The sequence below is a fragment of the Phoxinus phoxinus genome (assembly GCF_949152265.1).
Source record: "Phoxinus phoxinus genome assembly, chromosome: 23".
NCBI classification, from domain to species: Eukaryota; Metazoa; Chordata; class Actinopteri; order Cypriniformes; family Leuciscidae; genus Phoxinus; species Phoxinus phoxinus.
In genome coordinates, this window is record NC_136898.1 from 12,793,525 (window position 1) to 12,821,005 (window position 27,481).

The 27,481-nt window shown below is 37.1% G+C and overlaps 2 protein-coding genes across 2 annotated transcripts in view; both read right to left on the bottom strand.

The window, feature by feature from the left end:
• cxadr (CXADR Ig-like cell adhesion molecule) overlaps positions 1-6,715 on the bottom strand; it is a 49,160-nt gene extending 42,445 nt beyond the window's left edge. The window contains exon 1 of the mRNA XM_079600785.1: positions 6,370-6,715. Within this exon, the coding sequence (XP_079456911.1) occupies positions 6,370-6,421 (52 nt within the window). The 5' untranslated portion in view covers positions 6,422-6,715. The remainder of the gene's footprint in view (positions 1-6,369) is intronic.
• A 1,575-nt stretch (positions 6,716-8,290) lies between these two features.
• On the bottom strand, positions 8,291-26,652 carry ehd1b (EH-domain containing 1b). The gene is made up of 5 exons (XM_079598681.1): positions 25,860-26,652; positions 21,606-21,703; positions 11,475-11,887; positions 9,914-10,078; positions 8,291-9,706 (listed from the first exon to the last, which is right to left on the bottom strand). The coding sequence occupies exons 1-5, from the start codon at positions 26,258-26,260 to the stop codon at positions 9,185-9,187; spliced, it is 1,599 nt and encodes a 532-aa protein (XP_079454807.1). The 5' UTR covers positions 26,261-26,652; the 3' UTR covers positions 8,291-9,184.
• Between the last annotated feature and the right edge of the window lie 829 nt (positions 26,653-27,481).

The window sequence follows — 27,481 nt, forward strand, 5'->3', positions numbered from 1 at the left end:
TTAATGCTTTCGAAAAAAAGAAAAGATAAAAATATAGTAAAATATTATTACAATTTAAAACATTGTTTACTATTTTAGTATATTTTAAAATGCAACTTATTCGTGTGATGGCACAGCTGTTTTCAGAAGCCATTACTCCAGTCTTCAGTGTCATTTATATTTTTGTGGAAACCGTGATACATAATTTTTTTTTCCACGAATAAAACGGTTAAAAGAACACAGACTTTTTGTAACATTTTAAATGCCTTTAAGGTCACTTTTGATAAATGTAATGCACACTTACTGAATAAAAGTATGAATTATTTTCAAAATAAGAATATCTTACCGACCACAAACTTTTGAACGATAGTGTGCATATGCCATTGTAAATGTGCAAAGCTCAAAAACAGAACCCAAGATTTAATTTTTCATTGGGTTCCACCTACATTAGCTGGATGACTATGTTTGGAAAAAAAGTAATCAGGAAACCACTCTATAACAGTGAACAAAAAAAAGTGATTCTCTACAATCACTTTCCAAGGACCCGTGTTGCTGTGTGCTACAGGTCTCCTAGCAACGGTCTCCAGGCAGGGTCTCCAGAGTTGGTAGGTTTATCAGGTAACTACATCACAGGTCTACACAAGGTTGAGGAGGTTTTCGGAGCAGTACACTGACCTTAAACGGGGTTAAAAAAAGACACTACTCAGTCGTTTATTAATGGGAAGGTCCTGTAGGGTTCTTAATGGCTTTTGAAGACAAGTGTGAGTCAAACTTTAGAAAGGAGAAGCAGATAGCATTGAGGACTTGAGTGCATACTACAACATGGGCCGGACATGAATGAGTGATCTTGCGCACATACACGACCGCAGGGGCAAAATAAAAGTGCTGACTGACCAGGGATGTCTGACAGCATCTGGATAATATCTAAGTGAAGGGACAGGCCTGTCAGAGCCTGTGGAAGGTACTTTTGGGAATATATCTTTAATGGACACTAGGGATTATAGGACAGAACAGGAAAGACTACAGGACTGGACAGTGAAGACAGAGTGTTGTCTCAAACTTTAAAAAAAGCCTGCAAGCTCTCTTTGATTTTTAATAAAATATACACATAAAAAAAATTACTTAGTATTTGAACGGTGAATATACGAAATGGCTTAGAGTAGACGGGAGAAATGTTCTGTGTTGACAATTCCTATTAAAACCAGAAGTCTTTAAAAAGAAGCCAATCAGCTTAGTTACAAACCCTGATTTGGTGCTTGGTGTTATGGTCGTTATTAGGGAACATTTGATTGGACAAAAATCTGTAGCGAGTCATCAATATTTTAGTCAATTTTCACAGAAGAGAAAGATTTTACATTTTAATTGCACATCATCTCCTAAAAGTTATTTTGGTTAAAATGGATTTAAAAAAACATGGATAAATATAAAACTATTGATCGAAAGATTTTGCTATACATGTATATTGCAAAATATTAATATATATGCAAATATTATTTAAGTAGTTTGAGAGCTAACAATTATAACAGAAGATAATATCTCTAGTCTATCCTAATAATTATTATAAATACAATGTATATAAAATATAAATACAATTTAAAATATTAATAAATTACTTATTTGTATTTATTCTGGAGATGCACTGAATTTTGGTGAATAAGAGGACCCATTTTATTTTGATGCACATATTTGTACATTAGCAGGAAATGTAGCACAATATGGATGTAAAAAGCAGTAATAATTAGCCTATGTGACAAATCAACAAATAATCGTGATAATTAATCATGATCTCAATATTGATCAAAATAATCGGGATTATCATTTTGGCCAAAATCGTGCAGCCCTAAATCACAGTTTGTTTTGTTCTGCATCATGTTTAGTGTGAAAATGTAAAGTCGATGTCCCTACAATAACAGACCAGCGTACATCTAATAAATTATTAATTCAAGAACGTTGTGCAAGTTAACTGAAACAATAGAGCCGCGAACTTCACATACTTCAGAAAATCCAGCATTCAGTTGATCCTGATGAGCGCTCACTGTCACAGTTGTAAACACTCTTCTTTTGTAGTTGCATGTGTTCTTCTTCCACTAAGGGTTTCGCGTCACGGCATTTAAAGCTACAATATGTAAATTGTTTTTGCCGCTAGGGGTCGCTAACCTCTTACAATAATAAAGGCGTAGATTGATGACACAGTGAATAAGCAGAATCATGGAACTGCTGTCATGCTATTGCTGATGAATCTAATAATGTTTATGGATGAGTGAAAACATTCATGTTTTTTAACATAACTGTGGTATGAAGCAGGGCGTGATTGCTATGAGAGACAGATATCAGCGCCACACGCGAGTCCCACAGATATAAAAGAATGAGGACATTTAATTCTACCGAACTACCCGCAAGTGCTGAATTACTCACACAGGTCAGTTTATTTGACGAATACAACTTGAGGTAACGCAGCGCTGTTTCACTTGGTCTAACGTTACACTATCACACTAAACTGCATTTGAGTGTGTTGAAAGTTATAATGTTATTCTATGTGTTAGTTTGTTGGCTATATGAGACTAGTAGTAAACTAGATCAACATTAGAATAACATACTGATCATATTCGGGATGGGCAACGATTAATCGCATCCAAAATAAAAGTTTGTGTTTATAATAATATATGTATGTGTACTGTGTATAATTATTTTGTATATATAAATACATTATATATATTTATACTATAGGGCCGTTGAATGCTTGAATCTGATTGGTTGACGAACGTTCTGAGGTGTGCAATTATTTTCAGGGAACCGCACGGCTAAAGTAGTTCCGGCAGGTCTTGACCTCATTACAGTTCCATATCACTTCGCGTAGTCAACTGTAATAACGGACAATACGATACAATTCATAACAAGAAAAAGCTGCAGCCCCATGCGCTTGATCTGCAATTTTCAATGTCTAACTTCACAATCAATGAAAACATGCAGTTTAATTTTAATAAATAAAGTAAACAGTCCTATTCATAATCAATAGAAAATTAAACTGAATATTTAAATAAATTGATAGTCCTGTTGCACGGGTTTTCGTAATTATTGAAGAGAATATAACAAATAAATAAAATTGATAGGTCTATACTTGTTAAAAGGGCTTTGTGTTTCATTTATTAGTCTAGTAGTCTACTGTCACTAATAGAAAAAAAGAATGAACGAATTAATTAAAACGAATTGAATTAATAAATAAATAATAATATTGACGCACATGCTTCTCTCTAAGGCCGGTTATGAATGTAATTTGATACTTATGTTATGACTGATCATGCACGCGTTTTCAGCGCGTTCAGTCTGTGTTCACAGTGGTGTTTAAAATCTGCTGCATTCACAGTCAGAGAATGTTTCTAGTCGTTAAGTGTGTCCAGCATTAGTCTGCTATCAGCGGCTCAAACCTCTGTTACTAACTCTAAAATGACGTTTTGGAATTAGCAACGGAGCATGCAGTTTAGATGCGCAAGGAATTAGTCCTACATACAAGAGCGTTTTAATGACAAAAACTTTACAAACGTCTTGAAATACATCATCTGAACAATATTTCGAGGTGTGGTAACTGTAGTATAAGCGGAATAATTGACTCCAGGCCGTTGAATTATTATAAAAATAATGCACACCCGAGGTGTAACGGCCACTCCGCATTACCACCTCGGGTGTGCATTATTTTTATAATAATTCAACGGCCTGTCGTCAATTATTCCTTACATATATATATATATATATATATATATATATATATATATATATATATATATTATATATATATATTTAAGAACTATGTATATATTTATACATTATTTATATATAAATATTTATATATAAATAACACATTTTTCTTAAATATATACATGCATACGTGTGTGTATTTATATACAAAATAATTATACACAGTAAACATAGGCCTACATATATTATTTAAACACAAACTTTTATTTTGGATGCGATTAATCGTTGCCCATCCCTAGATCATATTAATTTCATCATGTTGAGCTATAACATTGATTTGTTTTATGTACATTTGCTAACCTGTCTAATAAAGTACATGCAAGAGCGGCGTCAAGTCGTGAAGGAGCTCTGTCAAGTCGAAGTTTGCCGCGAATCTCTCCGCATCTCGAAAACGCCACGCTGATATTGATCCTCGTTTTAGTTCTCCTTTTGACCCAAAGTCTGCTTGCCATGATCCATAATGTTTGAACAACACAACAACAGCATGCCGCTAAAAATGACATAGTTGTTCACATCTGTCGCCATCGTTACTGGCAGTACAAGCAGAAACCGGGATAACGCAAATATTACGTCATTGACAGGGGACAAGAGACGGGCACTATTTAAAATTGAGAATTTAGGCTATCTGAATTTAGAATTAGGATCCTAAAAATGTAGGATAATGTTGTACACAATTGAAAGAAATATAAAGTGCCCACTTGCACTGTGCAAGTGGTTTTTGGACAAAATTCTTATGTACCTTTAAATGTTGTACCTTTAACGTGATGCGTTCTAAAATAACGGTCACCTTGTCACCACGTCACCACATGCAATAAGTCAGGAGAGGTGTCGTATTTAACCAGAGAAGGCAAAATGTGGTCTTATTTCTGCAAAAGATTTGCTGTAATTTAAAGCTGGTTTGTAGTATACAGACTACTTTCTGTTGCCAGTAAGTTACTGTAAAAACCCTTTGAAATGTCTAACAGTGCACATAATATTCATGAAAGATCATTGACAGAAGTCTCATATATATTTTATATATTCAATTATAACAAATGACATATACAATATACAATATATATACATATACAGTACCTAAAACAATGCTGCTGAGAAGGACACAGAGCACACAAATGTCAGACTCAAAATTATGTTGTGACGCGTTAATGAGTTTGACAAGTTAACACCATGGAATAAATGTCATTGTCATCCACAAGGCAAGCCTACAAAAACATACCCGAGTGTATCCCACAGTAATGGGAAATAGCTCAGATAAACACCACGAGCAAGCTTGCACACATTCCACACATGCATTAAACCAAAAGCAGTGTGTGTGTTATTGTAAGATTCTAGTTTATCAGTAACCAGTGGCCTGGGAAGTCATCGACCATATCCATAACATTCTTTCTCACTTTATTTCTTCCTTGTGCTGGTCTGTATGCTATGCAACCTGAATTTCTATCTAAAGAACACAGATAACCTTTTACCACAACTCAACAAGCAGTTTATGTTACTCAAAAATAAGCAGAGGAGTAGCTAGATTCTTTGTTAATGCTTGTGTTACACTCATTCCCTTCCTCGCATGAACCACCAGCTAGTCAGCCAACAACCAGAAGTGCCAAATACTTGTAGACAGCATGTGCAACTCACAGAAAATCAATGTTAACTGGAGACAAGTCCACTGGCAAACCTAGTGTGACTGTTTGCATTCTAAGCCAAGGGATCAATCAATATCAGGTCGTGTATAGACTGGATAATAATAAGCAACCTCAGTCTCGAGGAGTCTTCCTGAAAAGGGGGGTACACGTGGAGCTTGTATTGGCAGATGGCAGTCTGAAAGAAGCCCCTCTTGATGGCTTTAAGACGGTTAAGCCTATTGTGTAAACTGCTAACTAACAACAACAATATTCAAGAAATGTATTCTGGAAAATGTATAATTCCACCTAAGCTTGAAAACAAATGGAAATGACGCAAATCTGCTTCAGCAGCAGCATAAGATAAGACGTCATACAGATAATGGAAATATACCGCTAAATAAACAGCTTTGCGCGGACTGGGATTGTTGGCATCAAGGCGTCGTTAAATCGACGATGAAAATAAAAACAAACTTAACTCTCCGAATATACACAGCAGGGTATAACACGTAACGTTATTACCCGTTAACGTTACTTCAAGTCGGGACGTGTATAAGCTTTTAGCAGGATTATTTTTAATGTAGGCTATTGTGTTTTCCTATTGTCCCTTATACACGTTACATTTATTATTTAATAAATTATTATTAAAAAATTATAAATGAATTTCATTTATTAATAACAAAAATTCTCTATCAGCTGGGAATCTATATAAATTATTTGTGTCTAAATATCGCCGTGGTCAGATAAAAAAAAACTGCCATTAGACTTTGAAACTAGTGACCGTTTTTTCTTCAACTGAAAACCTTTCACTTCGCTTACGCTGGTCACTCAGTACTATTACATTGACCAATTTGGTTTACAGCTGAAACTTATACAGAAACAATATAAAGCTCCGATATAACAAAAAAGTGTGTAAGAAAACGAAATAAAGTATTTAAAAGAAAAACTTTTGAGGGAAGGTAGCGCGCGAGCTAACTAGTCCGCAGCCTTCCGGACAAAAAAAAATAATAATAATAAAACTTACCTGCGAGAAGAATTCCATAGATTAAACAGAGGCAGGTCGTGCTCAGATCCATTCTTCTGTTTTTGAGTCACAATTTAGTAATATGTGTAAGTATAAAAACAACTTTTCTCCCCGACTTGAACTGTTTCGTGTTCACTCTTCTTTCGCCAGTCTCGCGCAGCATCAATAGTCCACTAGCTCAGCTCGCTCGCGCAGGTGGATTGTGGCTGGAATCTGCACACGTGATTTCCGGAGGTATCAGCCGGAGAGTTTTCACGCCCTCTTGCGTACACATGCTCCAAAAGCGACAGAATTTCTCCTGACATCGGAGTATATTCGCAGCTGTGTTTGGTGCATTTTCTTCTATAATATGTTGTTCTAACAGCAACAAATATTAGATTACCAGCAACTCCCACCAAATCACTCCCTTGTTGGTAAAATATGTTTCTCCTGTCGTTTCAATAATTATAACAGATCAATCTAGCCCTTTTCCTGAAGGAAAGTTGTTTTGTAACCAAATGTAAAAGCCTGGCTTCAGCCCATTTGCCATCTCTTAACAAACAAGGTTAAAACAAATTTTAAACTCCTTCACAGACTATACCATGCTAAACAATTAACCAAGTTTGAAAAAGATATAGATATATCAAAGTTGTAACTTTTTCAAGCAGAAGCCAGAGACAGCTGTTCATTTATTGTGTCAATGCCCTTATCATTTATTTTTCTTTTGTCAAAATGTAGGCTACTTGATTTTTTTGGAAATGTTGATGAAAATTTTACCCGACAGTGGAAATACGTTATTTTAGGCATTATTGTTGTTAACTCCAAAGATAAACCAACCAGGACTTTTTATTTATTTATTTATTATTTCAATTAACAAATGTACATTTTCTGGGGAGAAAACATGTTTCATAATATTTAAAATTGAGGTGAAGCATTATATTGAGTCCATTGCCCCTTGAAGAAACAAAAAGCTATTAAAATTTTACAAGCATATACACTTAGTATTCTTATAATATTGTTTATACCGCCCCCTAGCATTTTAAATTGTTTGTTTTGATATGCTGATACTGAATAAATCATTTACATGTACTGATCACCTAAATGCAAAATCTAACCTCAACCCCTCATTTCCCCCAGTTGATTTTACAAAGTCTCGTGAGCTCTTCATCACTATGTATTCTAGCACTAATTTTTAAAGTATTTTGAGTCACATAAATTGTGTAACTTTGGAGCAACTATTTTGATACTTTTCAGCTAAAAACATTAGCTTCCTCCTTCATAGGCCCAGATCTGGCACAGCCCCAGTTTAGCTTTTCATAGGGGCATTTGGGGCCATATTCACAAAACATTTTATCCTTACTACCGATTCACAAAGCTGCTGAGACCAACTTTTACTAAGGAATAGATAAGCTAAAAGTAAAGGCGGGGTTGACCACATTGCTATGGATGATGTTAAAACGCTTACTAACCATGCACACAGTGATTGGCTGATGGGGAGGGGTCTCTGTCAGTGATTTAATCATAGCAGTAGAACGAGGTATGTTGCAATATTCAAATCAAGATTTTAAAATAAAAATGGTGCCATATTTTTCACAGATTTAGGAGCTGGCTTTAGCACTAATTTTTTTTATAAAATACTCCAAGAGAAATAAATTAGGACTTATTTTTTAGAGTTTCTCCCAAATCGGCAAGTTAAGAGCTACTTTTAGCCTTAAGATGTTTTGTGAATACGGCCGCTGGTATCGTAATCACTCACACACTCAGTATAAGTACATGAGTATATAAAGACAGTGTTCCAGTAGGCTATTCAGGACATATTGTTTATAGTTTAAGAAATAATCTCAAATTACAATCCTTTTATGATGACTTATTTATTTAAAAAATAGCTATAAATAACTTCCTCAAATACTCTGTATAGAAAAATAAAAGAAGGAAGACAGGCTTGTGGTAGATTTTTATTATTGCAAACTAGACAAATTTACATATGAACAGTATTTATAGTGTATAAAAGCTTTTGATATTGTAGCAGGGTGAGGCACAGGCACTCAAGAACAGATAGAGACCAATGAACACAAGATGCTACTTGTATCACTGACATAGATCATACAGTTGGAGTCTCTGTCTGTTGAATGTCTTGTCACAAACAATCGGTTTTGAACCATCACGATTGATGCAACACCAGTTAACATACAAAACAAAAATGCAGCACTGTTTTTTGCGGTGTTTTATAGTGCTAAGAAATGGTCAAATTGGCAAGTCCAAATTGTAAAACCAAAACTGGACAAAACTACAAAATTGTTTAACTGAACGTTTCAAAGGATAAATCTGAATAGCCTGAAACCATCAGCAACGTTAATGGAGTGTAAGAATGAAAAAGAACCATTTCTCCTTGCATGACTAGTATGAAGCAGCATCAGTATAAAGATCTGGAACAAGTAAATGCCTCTAAAAGATTTCTAATATTAGCCTATATTTTGGTCACATTGGACTCCTCTCCCTGCCATTGTACATGCTTAAATAGAATTCAGCTACAACTAACATTTGAGAAATACGATAACAGGATGCTATCAAATTTATTTATATTTTAAAAGTTTTGATTAGGTTTCTAACTACCGGTCCATCAAGAACAAAGAAGATAATATTAGTGAGAATGACAAACTGTAGTGATAGAGAAGTTAAAAGCTATTTTGGCTCTTTTTCCACAGCTAATGCATATTGTATAATTATATCATAAATTCTGTTTATATATTTTCATATTTCTAGACCCAGCCTTCCACCCATATCCATAACCTCAACAAAGTTTGGCTCAAAGATAACATTTATTTTCCCAAATTGTTTACAGTCCTCGTTTAGAAGGAGGCACGAGGTGAACAGGAAGATCAGCAGGTAACTCGTGACCTTCCAGTTTAACCTTGATGAGGTGGTTAGCTAGGGCAAACTCCTCATCATCCAGGTACCCATCATTATCCACATCAGCGAGCTTCCAGATCTTTCCTAGAACATTGTTGGGCAGTTTGGATTTGACCATCTCTTTCTTGGCCATGGCACCAGAGACCTTCCCGTTGACAGGTGACAGGGTGTAGAAGATCTCGTCGTAAGTTGGCTTGTCTTTCGCCACTATCCACTCCAGCTCATCAATGCCTTCACTAGCACCCTCTCCATAGCCATGGCCGAAGGGTCCATTCATGGTGCCCTCAAAGGCGCCACCCTGGACAGACTGGCTGGGCATGGCAGCCTCCTCCTGCCGAACGAGGGTCATGAGTTTGGCAATGTCGTTGGCCAGCATGTCCTCTACTGCTTCCAGCAACTTGGGCTTCAATCCCTGAAACTTAGTGAAGTCCTGACCAGCAAGGACTTCCTAATGACGAGGACAACAAAGATGTCAAAAATGCATATTCTACCCTTAGAGGATGAGATAATATTTTTTGGAACTTTGGATCTAGTAACTAAAATAAAACAAGGGGGTAAATTGTTGCAAAACCATTTTTATTACTCTGAAAATCTTTGGCTAAAAAAAAAATATAGATATTACAAAATATTGGGACAGATGGGACCATTTCCATACCTGCATTTTACTAAGTTTAGGGAAATCACCAGGGGAGATCTGCTGTTCTTTTTCAATCTTTGTGTAGATTTCACCCAGGTTAGCGATGAGTTCCTTTTTCTTATTTTCTTTCCCAAAAACATTTGGCATTTCTTTCTTCAAAGCGCTGATGATGTAGGCGTGAACCTGGAGAGAAAACATTTTGTCATAACAAATTTAAAATAAATCTGTGTTATATTGATATTTGAGCAATTTATATATGAGCAATTTGTCAATTTGAAAGAGGATTGAATGATATAAGAAAATGTGTGGTAATAAATATATACCAAGGCTGCATTTATTTGATCAAATACAGTAAAAACAGTAATATAGGCTATTAAAATAGAAAACAGTTATTTTTTAAATTCTAATAATATATGTAAAATTTATATTGCATTGGTGGCAAAAAGTAACTGAATTTTCAGCATCATTACTCCAGTCTTCAGTGTCACATGATCCTTCAGAAATCATTATGCTGATTTGGGGCTCAAGAAAAAAAAAATATTATAATCAATGAAACTTTAGCTGCTGAAAATTTAAGTGGAAACTATTAAAAAAATTAAGATGTTTTGAATGAAAAGAACGTTCAAAAGAACAGCATTTATTTGAAATAGAAATATTGTGTAACATTATAAATGTTTTTTAATGTAATTTTAATTATTTTAATGTGTCCTTGAATGGTAAAGGATCATGGTTCCCACACAAAAAAACAGCAAAAACTGTTTTCAACATTGATAATAATAAGAAATGTTTCTTTAGTACCAAATCAGCATATGCATGTGATACTGAAGACTGGAGTAATGGCTGCTGTGTCATCACAGGAATAAATTACATTATTATATATAAAACTGTATATTTAAAAAGAAACCTGCTTTTTCTTAAAAAAATATATATTTCATATTTTAAATTATTGCAGCGCCACCCTTCCCAGTCTGTCTGTAACACTGTTAAGTTCCTGTCTCTATGAAGCTCCTCTTTCCGAAGAGCACAATGTGCTCTGGTTGGTCGCCTCGACCAGTGTGTTGTGATTGGTCAACCGCTTCCTGAGTGTTTAGGAAATGTCACGCCCCTTACCATAACAGCGAGTTTCAACACACTACGCAACTCAACCAGGCCTCGCCACCCTTTTTTGGGTATACCTTAGGTGGGAATTATTTAAATGAGGAATATTGTGATGTATACATTACATTCCCAGAAGAAAACTTAAGACTGCAATGGAGGAGTTTCAGGGAGTTCAGAAACCGTGCTTAGTTACTGATATAGATTAAATGTCTTTGGAGTGGACTTGGTGTTTTGTGACTTTCAGCAACATTACACACTAAAGAAAGTTGAAAATGTATAAATAAATAAATAAAAGATGACTTATAAAACTTCAGACACGAAACTTAGATCACATCTTAGGACAATTTATAAAGTGATCACATGAGGGCAGCACACACCAGGTTACTAATCTAAACAAAAACATTCAAAGAACTTTAAATCTAAAATGTGTCAAAAAGACACCTCTACATTATAACAAACTATAAAAGGTTTAATTTCTTACTTTGGCAAGACGTGCCCGTTTGATAAGGTCGTTCAGCTTGCGTAGCGCTGCATTACGTGGAAGTCCCTGGATGTCACGGAAAAGGTCTTGTTCCTCTGCCTCAAACAGTTTCCTGTTATCTGGAATCAGGAGAGGCTGAGCCCAGAAAGAACCAATGTACACTCGGATGACCTCTGGGGTGTTGACGATTTTACCAAGAGACCACATGAGGGCGCCATAGACCCTCATGAGCTGCTGGGTCCCGATCTGATCAGCTTTGTTGAGAACCACCCGCATCTTGTCCTCGTGGTTTTTCAGAGCTCGAATCACCTCAGAGAACTCGTCTGAGATATCTAACTTGTGTGCATCAAAGAGAAGAATGATGCGGTCCACACGTTCAGCAAACCATTCGAGCACAGCAGCAAAGTCATAACCTGAAACAGAGACAAGGAGATGACATTTTTAATACAAAATAAAAACAGGTAATCCACTTAAATAGTCATTCAGTTTATTTAATGCAAAGGGAACTTGTTTGTGTATGTGAGCTTTCTTTATAAAGCACAACCCAACACTTCTCTTTCCATCCAGATAAAGGGCAGTACATCAGTCAGCAGATATTTGACCCTAGAACTTCCTGATCTTGCCCATATCACTCAACACCAACAAGCAGAAATCCATTAACAGGTAAACTCACACAATACAAAATGTGTGAGTTTTGCTGTTAAAGGAAAGTCTTTGCGTAATAGAACCCATCTCCATTTATCCAGTCCGATTATCTCGCACGACAACGCTACTGGCTCATTTGGGTGGAGTACAGCTGCCCTTAAACATGAGGTGGGAGGGGCGGGGGGAGGGGGGACAGATGAAGAGATTTCTGGTCAACTACAGCGAATTGACATCACGTCCACTCACGCTGGCAAACAGGAAAGAGAATAAATTGTCCCACAGAAACTCTTTCCTCTCCCCATGTTTGGTTGTTTTCTTGCATGGTTAAAAGGATCACAGGGAACAATGGAAATCAGAGTAAAATATTTTGACAGTAGCCAAGGAGATGACGATGTGTCAAAACTAAATTTAAGAGCTGGGCTGGGATATGAAACGAATGTGTTGGTAATGGGAAAAGTCTGTGTCCTCCAAAATACCTAAGAGAAAATGTCTTTTTTGCATTCACATTTTTCAACAAGGGTCAGCATTAATATTGCTACTAGACTCAACAAATTTGCCGATCTTTCGAAAAAGCTACTTAGGAGATCTTGAGGGTTTAATCTTCAGAGATTTCTCTATATGCCATAATACACATGCTGAAGCTAAATCATTTCCAACCCAACTCTCCTGCTTACTGAGACAGAAGTTACCAATTTATGTTTGGATTGTGTAGTGTGTGGAAGACAGGAAAGACTGCGTCCCAGCTCACAACAGTTGTGTCAACGTCAGCAGGATGTGAAATCTGGATCCAACATGGGCGTGACTTCGCGTGACTTCGCGGATACACTACTCTGGTTTATTGACAGTTATCCATCACAATACTCATTAGCAATACTAATGAAACAGGCCGTTATGATAAACAATGCAATGACAATGTTAAAAAAAAGAAAATGCACAAAGCAAAAAAAAAAAGAGCAGACACTGATAAGCTGGTTGTGTATACTATACACATTAATATGGCTGGTAAAGACTGACAGCAGAGGTAGCTCATATGGATGGAATTTTTACTCTGTTTTTCCCTAATGGTATGGCTTTTTCCAATTCTTTGCTTGCTTTCCTTCTAATACTTTCCAAAAACATATCCTTGTGTAAACTATGGGATATCCTTGTTTATGTAAGAATGCCATAGTAACTGTGCTTGGTCCTGCACTAAAATCTGTACAAGTGGACACACAAAAGCTGCACTTAATAAAAGAAATTGAAATCACAACATTGCAAATAGCAAGATAATTTTATTAAGACTAATTTAATTATCTTCTTGCTGATGCAGTTACGGTTACAAACATACAGTTTCATCAATAAATTATTCATTCAATTCATGAACAAACAAAAGCAAATGAATGAATGAACAAATGCACAGACGAATGAATGATGACAGACTAAATGAATGGACGAGGAAACTATGCAGATAAGCAAATATGGCTGTTTGGAAAATAAATGACACCAGCTATCTATAAAGATGATGGTTTTGTGCATATGTACAGTGAATACAGGGCTGGGACATAAAGTTTACAACCAACACAAAGATCCAACCACCATAAATAGGCATTTGGTTCATGCTGGTCTGAAGGTTGGACTAAATGTCCGTAACGAAAAAAAGAAAAATAAATTTGGCTCAGTGTAGATGGCTGTCATTTAGATTTTAGTATTGCCTCCACCCTGCTAAAATCTAATCCAGACATTGACACACAATCTCTCTGCCTGAATAAATAACTTTTTTTTTACAAAAACACTACGAGATAAAGCATGCATAGATGTCATTTAACAAGCTCTCAGTATAGGTTAACCCCTGATTTTTGTACCTTGAGACCCTAGAAACATATAATATCTGATGTGAATGACAAATAACTGGGATGTTTTAGTGTTTAGTAATGGGAGCCCTTGTCCTGCAGCATCTCTGCAAAGAGGTTTGCTCCTAACATATTAAGCAGCAGCTGTTTCTGAAACCGTTGTGAATGTTGCTTAACAGGTGTCGACTGGAACGCTGATTCAGACCAGATGAATATAGCTGCCTACAAACTATAACATTTTTAGGATTGTGGTGATGGCTATGTTGCTTTTATCTGCTGCTTATTTTTAACCATGTCTATTTCCTTACAGCTCTGACAAAGAATTTTTTTTCTATAGTTTAAACTCGGCTTTAATTAATAATAATAAAAACAGCCCTCAAAATTCTCTATTTGTAACCGTCATACATTTGACAGTAGACTCCAGACTCGACAGGATAACCGCACTGGTGGTGCCATAATATCAGAGGGGAGAAATGTTGGAGAATTGATTAAAATCATTTTGTACACAAGATTGTTTAAATGTTTTTGAAAGAAGTCTCATGTTCACCAAGGCTGCATTTGGTCAACAATACAGTAAAACAACAATGTGAAATATATTAAAACAGATAACAATAATATTTTAAAATGTAATTTATTCCTGTGATGGCAAAGCGGAACTTTTAGCATCATTACTCTAGTCTATCAACTATTAATCTAACATACATCTTGTATTTGACAGATAAAAAGTATTTGGACCCACTCATTAACCATGTTATATACCATTCAGTATTTGAAAACTGAATTAAACTATTTATTTCATAGTAATATGCTATTATATTATATCAGCAGCATACATGTGAGAAATATGGGAGGGGGCCTGAAAAAGTGTGAGCATTCACCTGTGCATGGAAGGAAATGATCCTTTCCCAGTACCAGCACATGTAAATGTGGCACCTCCACAAATTCCTGGAAAGCACAGGAAGAGAAAAAAAAAAAAAAAAAAAAAAAAAAAAAAAAAAAAAAGAGAAATCTGCTGTAATGATCTACATTAACAATAGCACATTCTCAGGGAATCAATTTATCCAAGTTGGAAATAATTCATTAGAATTATCATTTATGTACACTCTTCATAATAAAAGGCATTTATTTACACTAAAGATGGCAACATGGAATTGTGATAAAAGGCATAATGCTTGCCCTGAAAACTGCACAGCCACTAAATCTAAGCCACTGACATGAGATGTTCATCAGTCTCAACAGATGTTATTTCAGGGAGAGAAAAAAAAAATGCTTTAATAAGTATATTGAGTAAAGCATTATGGGATGCTATCAGTGATAATTGACACGCAGCAAAGCCTACTAAACATTGAAGAACTAATGTGGCAACTGTGTACAGTAAATAGGAGAGGTACTCGAATAGAGCCCTGTGGAACACATACAGTTCAAGACAAGGACACAGAGCAACTTTTAGGAAATAAACCAAATGAAAAAAAGTGCACACATAAAGGGATAACAAATGGAATTTGATTCTATCACCGAATTTAAAATAAAAAAAGCTAAAAATTAAAAATTTGAAATATAAATTTGAATCTATGAATAAGAATTCTGTTTTCCACAATCACAAACACTAATTGCTATAATTAGGGCTGCACGATGTATCGTTTTAGCATCGATATCACAATGTGCGCAATCGCAATAGTCACATCGCAGGATGTACAATTTAGCATAGGGTCCGTAGTTGATCCGTACGGGACAGCTGCCCCCCGGTTCAGAAAACATGTGATTCGCAGATTAATTGCAAAGTTTAACCATCATAGAGTGAGTTTATCATTTACATGTGTTTTTAAGTCCTGTCAGTTTAAACATCAATAGCGCTGTTTGTGCGCGCACGCAGAGCCACGCAGACAGCACGTGAAGTTCGTGAACACCGAATTCCCTTCCTAATCGATTTGTGCTTGAGCGGACATGTTCACGGAAAATTAAGTCAAAATGCCCATCTCAACAAGGTACCTCGTAAACGCAGTCAGTAATGGTTATTACATTTACCGCTATTGGATAGGTGCATTCATCTTAAAGTGATAGCAGCCCAATATACCTGCAACTGTTTGTCACACCAAATTAATAAACCAAAGAGAAATTCCTTTTGTAGCTTTAACAAAGATAAGCTGTATTGATTATATACATTTAATTTATACAGTGAAGACTACAGTGTTATTTGACATTTGATTATTCAATGCCTGTACTGTTAATTTACCTGAAACTGCTTATTTTGTCTTTGTTCTATTGTATTCTCTATGCTTGTAATTTTTTTTTGTTTAACCAATTTACCCCAATCATCCTAGAATTATGAATTATTTATAAATAGAGATTCAAATCATCAAGTGAAAATGTTTTCATATCGCAATATATAAAATAGCAGAAAAACAAATTAATCGCAATGTCAGTTTTTTTTCCTATATCTTGCAGTCCTATTTAGGGAGGAAAAAATATTTGGTAGGGAATAGCCAAGTGGTTTGGGAATAGCCCAGTATGAAGCTTGAAACAGTACATTATATATATAGCGTAATTTTGAAGTGCCTTGTCGTTAACTGCTTGTAAAGTCTAACTGTGGTCAGGGAGAAGGATGTGAAGTCAGCAGATTTCAGAAGATTATTAACTGACCTCAAAAGGTCTACGAATGAGCAGGACATTTTTAGGGTTTAAGGTTGAAAGTTAAAACATGGCATACCATCAAAACTATTATAAGCAGTCCTCACTGATCTATTCTTCTATAAAGTCAGCGCAAGAGTTCAGAACCACAATATGGAGACCACATTGCAGTGAAGAATGAAGTGGGAGGAGATAAGATTTTTCTTGTTGTAAAAAAAGAAATGCGGAGAGAGAAAAGGACTGCATTAAAATAGCAAGTACACTCGTCCTCTTCCAAAGAACAGCATGACAGTGGCTAGAAGTACAAATAGTTGTCATTCCTGAATATCCATGTTTTTCAGATCAGTTACAAAACTGATCATCCCATTATTCTCAGACAGGCCCAGATTTCCTCCTAAACTTATTGCTGTTAGGGTATTGTATTCACAAAAGACATCCACTTGAACTCAGACTGAAACTGGCTACAAGCCACATTACGATCTATGACAAGGCAATGACTAGCACTTTACGTGCAAATTATTGTCTGTTTTGTCGTCAATTCTTCCTATGTAGGACTTAAAATAAGAGCCAAATACTAACATTTTCCATGTTTAGATAATGACACTACCAGGGCTTTCCTTATACATTTCCCTCCACTTGCATTCAATTACTGTAACATCAGTAAAGAGGAAGCTTTGAACACAATAGAGACAGAATCTTTAAATAAATGCATTTTGTAAAGAGACAGACTTTCCATACGCATCACAAGCTCTGTGCATAGCTTTCAGGGGAAAATAAACAATTGTTATGTTAGTTATAAGTACATTAAAGTATATAGGCTATGTAACATTATGAAATAAATGTTTTTCTCCAAAACACGTTGGCCACAATTATTGGCACCCTTATAATTTGTATATTATATATATATATATATATATATATATATATATATACTTAAAAAAAATTAGCACATCAGGGTGACTAGGAACATGAAATTGTCACTGTGACTTCTTTTTTCACAGGAGTATAAATATGAGGAAACAAAAGCCAAAAAGCCTTAATAATTTATCACAATGAGCAAAACCAAAGAATATAGTTCTGATGTGCAGCAAAAGATTGAGCTTCACAAAACAGAAAGTGGCTCTAAGAAAATAGCTAAAGCATTGAAAAGTTCCCATTTCCACTATCAGGACAACAGTTAAGAAGTTCCAATTAACTAAAGATGTTACGAATCTGCCTGGAAGAGGACATGTGTCTATAACCAGAGGTTAAAGTGGGATTTGTAGGTGGGGGAACCCTCAAATTTTGTGTAGGTGCAACAGGGAAAAATTACTGCATTACTGTATTTGAGTATAGTGGTATGGTAAATACTTTATGGGACAAAAGTGTCACTGTATCACAACAATACTTATTTACTTGATATTTTAATGGTTTTATTTTGGTCCATCTATCTACACTGATATGGTGACGATACTATGTTAAAATTGCTGAACACCACAATATGGAACACAACCTTGTTTTTCACAATGTAAATTTAAACATAAAAATGGGAAGTCCAAAACTGACTCAAATTTAGCATGCCAAAATGGCTGAAGACAACTATAACAGAAATAAATCAATCACAATTATGGAAATTAGACTTTAGCCTACTTCCCCTTCGACTTTTAACTCCACTGCAACATCCACTCTGGCTAGAAGAACAGCAACTATCAGGGGCGGACTGGGACAAAAATTCAGCCCTGGCACTGTAACCAGTAGCCACGCCAGCCCACATAACCACCCCAGACACGGGCACTGAAATGAGGTAGTTGAGGGGTTTGGGGGCATGCTCCCCAGAGAAATTATGCATTTCTCTGACCTACATATGTGCAATTTAGGACTTTTGAAGGCCCAAAAAATGTATAACAAATAGCTTTAAAACCTTGTCATTAGATTATGTCAATACCTGCTCTCTCCTCATCTTTATCTTTCTTTTTCCCTCAGTCTCCTTATCCTACCATATTTCTTCCCCTCCTAAAGCTGAACTTCGACTGATAGTCTTTTCATTTTCGTCTGTGTCAGTGAAGAAAGTACAAGCTCTGGAATTTGAAAACGTTGATATACAATGGTTACATAATGTTAAAACTAATCCTGCTATTGATATCTTTGTAAGACTGTCGACCCTATAGAACAGTGGCAAGGGAAAACAAATGTCTGGCGAAAATCTAACTTAAAACTAACTTTACAGCGCTCAACTAGCCAGAGTGCATTTCACACATTTGTAATTGCTGGCGTTCAGCGGGGAGGGGAGGCATGCATGAACCCGCGTAGATGCACTCAAGTCAGAACCGTGACTGAGAACATAACGTCTGAAAGCGTGTTTGTGAAGGCGGGGCCATGGGATGAGATTACGTTTTGATTTGATGAATGATGAGAATCATTGAATTTGATGAGAATGATTTGATTTCAATCTATTTATTAATTAATTTATCGGAGGTGCCAGAACTCAGTTCCAGACTGCTCAGGCCCACTTTAACCCCTGTCTATAAAATCCTAATGTACAGTGAGGAGGAACATTTGAGTGTCCAAAGACTCTCCAAGGATCACAGCAGAGATTGAGTCTTGGGGTCAGAAAGGCTAAAAAAAAAAATTCACCAAACAGCATCACAAGTTGTTTGGGAGGGTTTCAAGAAAACTCCAGCATATTCAGTCGTCAGACAACTGGAACTTCATAAGGGACCGGTTTATACGGTCAGATGTAACAAAAACAAAAAAAGCTTTTTGGCAGCAAACCCACCAGATGGGTTTGGTGCAAACAGGGATAAAGAGTACCCCATGCTTAATATACTACTGGATCTTTAATTTAGTAGGCCTATTTTTTCTTCAGATACATGGTATCATGGATTCTAGCAAATACCAACAGATAAAAAAATAAAAACCTGACGGCCTCTGCTAGAAATCTTATAATGGGCCGTGGTTGGATCTTCCATCAGGACAACAATCCAAGACAAACATCAAAATCAACAAATGTGTCACAGAACAAAATGAAGCTGCTGCCATGACCATCCCAGTCCCCTGACCTGAACCCTATAGAAAATTTGTTAAGAAAAACACCAACGTGGATCTGGGAATCTGAAGGATCTGGAGAGATTCTGTATGGGTGACCCTTCACTGTGTCCTGCCTCCGGAGTCTGAATTCTCTCAGTCGTCACGCATTCACCATAATCACTATCAATCTTTATGGCTCTCATTCTGCCTCCAAGAGAGGAAGAGCAAAGGACAGCAAAGAGAAAGTAACCCTGGCCTCTGATGGAGAGCTGTTACCTCTCTTGCTCTTTTTAATGAGCCTAAGACCTTGTGACTAAAACCTAAGACTAAGTTCATAGTGCAGCACATGGGATCCATCCTATGATCTCACACAAGCTTATACAACCATGTATCAGCCTGGAAATACTTTTCCCATACACTAATGATGTTTTTATATCCGCCCAGGCACTGCCAAGCTCCGGGGTTGGGGGGGGTTAGGGGTGGGGATGCTTATCAGAGACCATAGGGTGCAGCCTATTTGAAAGTAAACCTAAATAATGTGAGATAAAGCTGTACGGTGTGGAATGCAAGAGTGTTCATGAACACCTGGTTATTGTCATCCACTCATGTCTATACTCTCTCATGGAGCTCACAGGCAATTCTCCTATAACCCTATCCAATATGTATACCACCACCATATCACCCACCATATCACCCCCTTATACAAAAACATTGTGTCTCTACCATTGTACAATGATCCATACCATGGTAGTAAATGATTATCATAATCATGTACCATGGTATTTAATATGGTACACCAAGATACTCAAAGAATACCATGGTACATGTGTCCAATAAACATGATATTACCATCGTTTGGTGGTATCTTAAAATAGTTTAAAAAAAATAGCAGAACCATAAAAAAAATGTAGATGCTGCATGTCCAAAACAGTGTTATTTCAGTATTATTTATATACAAACATGATGTTAGCATGGTTTCATCTTAAACAAAACATAGAAGTGCCATGGTATAAAAACAAATAGCAGTCTGCAGTAGGGATGTGCCCGAAGCCATATCTTATTCGGAGAGGCATAGATAATGAATAACGTATTCTCACACACATACATTATACATGCTCAATAACACAAAACTGAATCTTTGAACATGGATGCATTCGCGCAGTCCGCTCATTTGTACGTCCTTACCACGCCCTCTCTGTTCGGCGGTAATGTCTGTTTCCTGGCCTGAGCTGTCGCCCCTCTTTGTCAGACTGTTATCTGTAGATGCCACTCACCCTCTGATCACATTTACATGGTCTTCAGGGAAAGCCAAGTAGAGGCCCGCCCGCACACACACGCCACGGCAGATAGACAAGCACAGGAAGAGTCTCAACGTGACACCGGTTACCACCACACACAATGCTCTCTTAAGAGTTTTCTTGAATAAACAACATACCAACATCCTCCATTGTCATTTCTGAGCCTGTAACAGGTTCAGACTAGTCAATTATACTTCTAGGGAAGCAAAAAAAAAAATCCTGTACCTTATCTCCTGTGCTGCTTAAGGGCAAATAACCATCAAACACACTGCCTAAGGGCTATTTGAACATTTTAGAAATGTTTGCATCATTTTTGTTTTCAGTGAGGGCTTAGAAAATCCATTGTTCTTGCCAAATCATAGCGTTTAATGGGAAAGGAGAGTCCACATTGTCACTATAGAATAATTAGGTTTTCAACTTCCCTTCCTTCCTACAGGAAAAAAAAACCTTTGGAAGAAGAGTGGGTTTGTTGTGCTGTAATGTAAACAGGAGAACTAAAAATACTTCCCTCTTAACACTCCCATAATGCAGAAGCTAACTAAGTTAACCTCCCTTCCTTTGCTTGGGACATATGTTACACACTCACAGCTGTCTATGCAAATGACACTTGTATTAATAGGACAAATAGTATGAAGTTGTGGTAACTCTGGGAAGGAAAGTCAGGGGATCGTAAAAGAAGACAATTATAGAACGAAAAAAAAAAAAAAAAAAAAAAAAACGCATACCTCTGCTGATCCGCTGTTTCTCTCCGGACAGAATTCCAGGAGTGTCTATGATGCTGATGCTGTCCAGCACTGCATTTGGCATCTGAGCACATATAAACCTGAGAGAAGAGGTTTAAAAACATTTAAAAAAAAGGATAGATACAATTGAAACAATCAGACATTTCACCATTGGGCCTAGTGATCTTGCAGTAATGTTTTTAGTGCAACATGACTGATTGGAAGGAATTCCCTTCTCGTTCTCTCTCGCCAAATCTTATCATTCCAACCCTTACCTCAGCTTTTCCATTACCATATGTTTGCAGCTTATCTTTCTGTGCGTTCTTCATTTATGTGCCAACCCATATGCTTTTATTTCCATGTCATTAACATACCAGCACATTTTAGTCATGCAAAAACAACCTTCAACCTCAAACCCCCTACCACTTATGTATTTTACTCATTCCCACCCCTTTATTTTTCCAGAAAGAGTGCCATCACTTATTCTCTACAGGCAGGTACCTTCACTCCTGCCAATCACATCCCATATTTCCTTTCTGCATACATTCCACTCACTCATTACTGGACTTGCTGCCAGTTGACAAAGACAGTTTGTGTCATTATTGCTGATGTAAATCATAAAGTAAGCAGGGCCAGAACAGAGACATGTTAGACATAGCTAGGCTATATCCAGAAATCCAACATGTACTTTTATTTTCGAGAATCGAGCAATAAATAATTTAGAGTAAACTGATAACATCTAAACACTACTAGCCTGTTTTTGAAGTAAAGCTTCAGAGGTTCAGCAAACATCCTGCAGAAGTTAAAATTAATTTCCTGCATGATGCAACTTTATATACTACCATTCAAAAGTTTGGGTACAGTAAGATTTGTTTTTAAAGAACTTAACACTTATTATTATTCAGCAACTATGCAATAAATTGATCAAAAGTAACCGTAAATGCATTTATAATGCTTTCCATTTCAAATAAATCTTTCTATTAGTCAAAGAATCCTGAAAAAAGTATCACAGTAAGTTTGGTTTAGTTTAGACTCAGTTACTAAGGCTCGTTCTGCTGCCAGAAGGGTATTTTAAAGCTAAAACAAGGAGACAGTGCAGGCTGACACCAAAACATACAGACTTAAGCCACGGACACAACAAGCCGACGATCGGCCATCGGGCAACGTCAAGCCATTTTAGTCGGCCGAATTCGTTTTTTGGGGTTCTTGGGGTGTTCCGCACCGTTGGCTCTAGTTGGATGCCGTCTGTTTTTTGTTTTTTTGGCCGATTCAGCATGAAGAATTGGCGTCGGGCCGTTGGTGAGAGAGAACTCTGATTGGCTGTACAGCTTAGTGAATGCATGAGAATAATAGCAAAACAGTAAGCAAAGTCGTCAAAACGGTACAGATGTTCAAATTCTATGTCATTTTACCTGAGTGTTCCAGGGCGAATATATTAATATTAACATGAGCTGCGCGGAATAAAGAAAGTGATCAGCAGGATTGATATTCAAAACGGTAAGCAAGCGCTGACTTTGTTTACGGTATGTGTATCTGCAGCGTCAGTTTCCCTTTTTGAATGACGAATATAGATTAATATTTCTGCAGAATTAGACCGTTGTCTCATTTACACGCAGCCGCAGAAAACACATGCTAGTTGACAGTTGGGTGTAGTTCTCTCAGTGTGTTCAAGTGGAGCTTTTTTGCCCCGACGCAGGCAAATCGAGACGACAACACAGTCGGCTTTCATCAGCGCTAGTTCTTTGCTGTGTCCTGACTCCCTACCCTTACTGTAAGAGTAAGACTCAGTCTATACACTTCTAGTAAACAAGTATGGACTGCATATGAACAAACTAATTAGCCTGTTGTTAAATAATGTGTCGTCTTGCTGATATAATATTCAGGGAGAGTAATGTCTCAGCCTCACTTCCCTGTGTGTAGTTTATTCAGGAAAATGTTAAACTTCCAGCTGCTTCCAGGACTTCTTAAAGTCCCAAAAACACCACTTTAAAAAAAGATCATTGTATTGCTTTTTTTGATTCAATGACTCCTTGCCTGGTGTGCAAATTTTTCAGAAACCAAGCTGACAATTACATAAATCAAAATGACTACACAGAGATGCATATCAGAAGAAAAACCTGTTTAGTAAGATAGACAGCAGTAACAGAGCATGTTTCAATGCATAACACTAAAGAGTAAAACGGCAACCAACTACGGCAATAACTGGAAATTACTGTAAATTAATCTTCACCTAGAGGTTAAAACACCATATAGGGCTTAGACGTGCATTCATTTGCGCTTGGGAAAATTGTTTGACAAACACTATATTATTACTACAAACACAGTGGTGAGAACCTGCAATCAGCTATATGGTTCAATACAGGCCAGAGCCTAGGGAAAATGATGAATGCAGCTGCAGAGGGGGGGAAAGTGCATGCATACTCAAATTACACATGAGTAGTAGGGAGAGTGGGGACAACAGCACAAAGGCGGAGCATCCATGTTTAACTGAACTACTGGAACATGGTTAATATGTACTAAAAATCTACAGCAGTGGTAGTCACAAGGCACGCACACACCCTTGATACCTCGCCAGTGACCTTCAAGCTACCTTTGAACCTCTCCGACAAGGTCAGAGTGCAAAATACTGGGAGGGAAAATTCAATATGCTTGATAAGCAATAATCAGCATAATATAAAGGAAGCTGGGGTCATATATTTGCAAACGGGGGACACTTTTGCGAGTGAACGCAGATAATCTGAGGAACTGACTAAGCAATTTCAGTAAAGTGCCTTAGCGGAGTCAGTTCTTTTTAACCTCTTGCAAACCCATTTAAAAAATAATAATTTTCACACAAACAAGTGTCAAAACACTAAAATCACACATTTAACATAGCCTATAGGGCAGAACCTACAGAAAAGTCTCTGATCAATTCATGACTACACTGAGCTTCTCAAGAAAATCTGATTTGACCTTAAAACAACATAGTCAAGGAGAGTTCAGGGAGGGCGAGGGAGGAGGGCTGAAATCTTTAACTATTCCCCTCCCATTCATGATTGACTAGTCAACCTACGTATTGCACACACTGAAAGCATTCCAAGATTTTCTTTAAAAGGACATTTTTGTAGAATAAAACGCATTTTGCCAGCCCAGGCCTGTTGGGGAGTAAATATGATCCGTCCATAATATGATCCCTCCAATTCAAGCATTAACCAGCATGGGGTTGTGGTGAAGTCCTCATTCTGCAACAAGCACAAGTTAAAAGGAAAAGTGTAGTACTAGTCCTTGAGAAGACACCCATCTCTGCTCGTCACATATGTAACATGTTGAAAAGACAACTGTGAGTTGAACTGATACGCCATTACAAACACAAACTCATTTATTTTTACGTCATTCCTTATGGAGGGCCCCATTCCCCAAGAGCTTGTTAAAAAGACCTTTAAAGGCCTCTGCAGCTGTCAAAACCAGGGTCAGCTGACGTTCCTCCCCGAAGAGGGAACCAAAGACTAACGAGCAAGAAGTTTTATGCACACAAAATGTTCAATAATTATTGAAACACAATGAAAAAGGGAAAGTTTTGCTGGTATAAAGGTTTAAAGTGGAGTTCAGGTAAAGCTTTAATGCCAGGTTCAAAAGCCTGAAGACTTTCTCTGGGCGTGACAACCATATCTAAAAGTAATAAAGGTTTGTGAGGATTACAATAAAGCAAATCATATCAGTCTTCGTAAACTGACAGACATACGTTTTTAGGCCAGAGAACATGTGATTTGATGTTGGCTGTCAAAGTGTGTTAAACAACATACAAATGACGGGATTACAATAGTGTGCGTGGTAAAAAGCAGGAAAAAGTATGTAATATACTTAATTAAATCTTCATCAATGATATAAAACACAGGTGGTGAACCAGTTAAGAATTCAGCTTTACTACAGTTAAAGCTCCACCCTTGCAATACAGCTGGCGACTTCAGCATGCAGAAGTAAGCTGGGGGGAAAAGTGCAGGAAATTCAATTTTCAGTAACGTTACAACATGAACCCTTTTTAATGTCCAGAAGTCTCCTATCATTACATTTCATAAGTAATGTTGAGTAACGTTATATGAAATACAAAACTTAACAACCGACAGACAACACCCTGAAAAGCTGCAATCCAGAGCAAAGAAAACCTGAGATTAAAACAACTGCAAAAGACGCATGATTATTGTAAACACTGCACTTTTTCAGAATGTGTTTATTTTTAAAAAGAAGGTTGTTTGAAAGTGTAATGAATGAAGATCTTACCTGTTCAGAAAGGCGTTTCCAAAGGCATTGAGTTTTCTGAAGGGTTTCTTGGGGTCAACCACTAAAGCATTGCCCGGGATCAGACCCTCCTGTTCCCCGTACATCACCGCTATGAATGAATCGGTGGTCGGTTCGGGGCCTATGCGCATCCCGGGGAAATCCTGCTCCATGAGATGACGAATAAAAGTGGTTTTCCCTGTGGAGTACTGGCCCACTAAAAGTACCATGGGCTTGTTATCGAAATCAGCATCTTCCAGAGCCGGAGAGTGGAAGTCGTGAAAGCGGTACGTGTCTTCTAATGGGAATAATTTGGTCCGATAGAGTCGCTTCAACCCGTCAGAAACATTCTGAAACAGTTCGGGGTCCTTTTTCTTCCCGTCCTTGTTGGCCCAGCTGAACATGTTGCAAAATGTGTAAGATAAACTTGTGTAAAATAAACTACAAGTTCTTTGCTGATTTCTAGGCAGTTAATCCAGCGGTTCGAACGAATGAACGGTCCAATGTCAGGTAACGTTAACAGTTAACGTTACTGCGGACTGCCAGCGTGGTGGGTTGGTCCTGTCAGCTGTTCAACTAACTGTTGTCTTTTTCTGCATTAATTTATATTTAGCTAACTTTGACTTTTTTCGTAAATCAGACTGAAGTTAGTTTACTCCCGTCAGTTGCGACCTGACTTGCAGGAGATCGTTTTTCTTTTATAGCCGCTGGAGTTGCTCCCCACAGCCCGAGCACTTTGCGCGTGACCGTGAGAGCTCGCGCCCCCAACAACATTTTTAATACATTACTATGGACCGGAACTCAAGGGAACTTCCAAAATAAAAGCCCCTCCCACCACCTCCCCAATTGGGATTTTGTGAAACACAGCTGACGCTCTTTTCTTTTCTTTTCATTTCATTTTTTTTTTTTTTTTTCTTTTTTTTTTTTTACAAATAAAGTTTATATTGATTGTAATAACCTTAACTTTTACTTGTTTGTTTGAATGAATGAATGAACGAACGAATGAATAATTTAGAGGCCATAAATTACTGCATAGAAATTTATTCCACAACATTTAATATAATATAATATAATATAATAAAGCCAATTTAACAGGTTAAATCAATGCCATCTGTTCATGCCCAAAATATTGTATGAATGAACCTCACATAAAAAACTTGGGAAGGATGGTAATATTCCTGTTTTGGGGGATGGGATGGGGGGGTTCTTTTGAGCATGTAACTGGCTGACTGCTATATTTGTCCTGGACAGACCAGTGACAGTTGCTGGTCAGAGTCTGTGCCAGGTTTGATTACTATCACAAGGGGGTCCCAGAAATTGACACTCATCACCCACTATGTCAAATGAAGATTCTGTAATGTTCTTTTAATCTGAAACATTAGATGTGAAAATTATTTAGAAGTGGCCTTACAAATAACAAAAGTAAAATAACCAAGAAAAGCTAAAGATGCGTCTTTATAAAGAGGCCTCTTGTGAGTTGGCTCATGTGTATCAGCTATTGTATCAGAGAGTGAAAATGAAAGAATTCTTTCATTTTGACAGTGATTCTTTTATAATAGGCTAAGTCCTCATGTGGTTTGCACCTGTATGTTCTTCGAGTGTCAGAATGGGATGCAGACAAACAA

Bases quoted from the DNA above. Each gene is read 5' to 3' on its own strand.
- ehd1b (XM_079598681.1), bottom strand. From the start codon at position 26,260: ATGTTCAGCTGGGCCAACAAGGACGGGAAGAAAAAGGACCCCGAACTG. The intron at 21,704-25,859 runs GTAAGATCTTCA...CTCTTCTCTCAG, and splicing joins GGAAACGCCTTTCTGAACAG to GTTTATATGTGCTCAGATGC. The intron at 11,888-21,605 runs GTATGCGTTTTT...TCTCTGTTTCAG, and splicing joins GAAACAGCGGATCAGCAGAG to GTTATGACTTTGCTGCTGTG.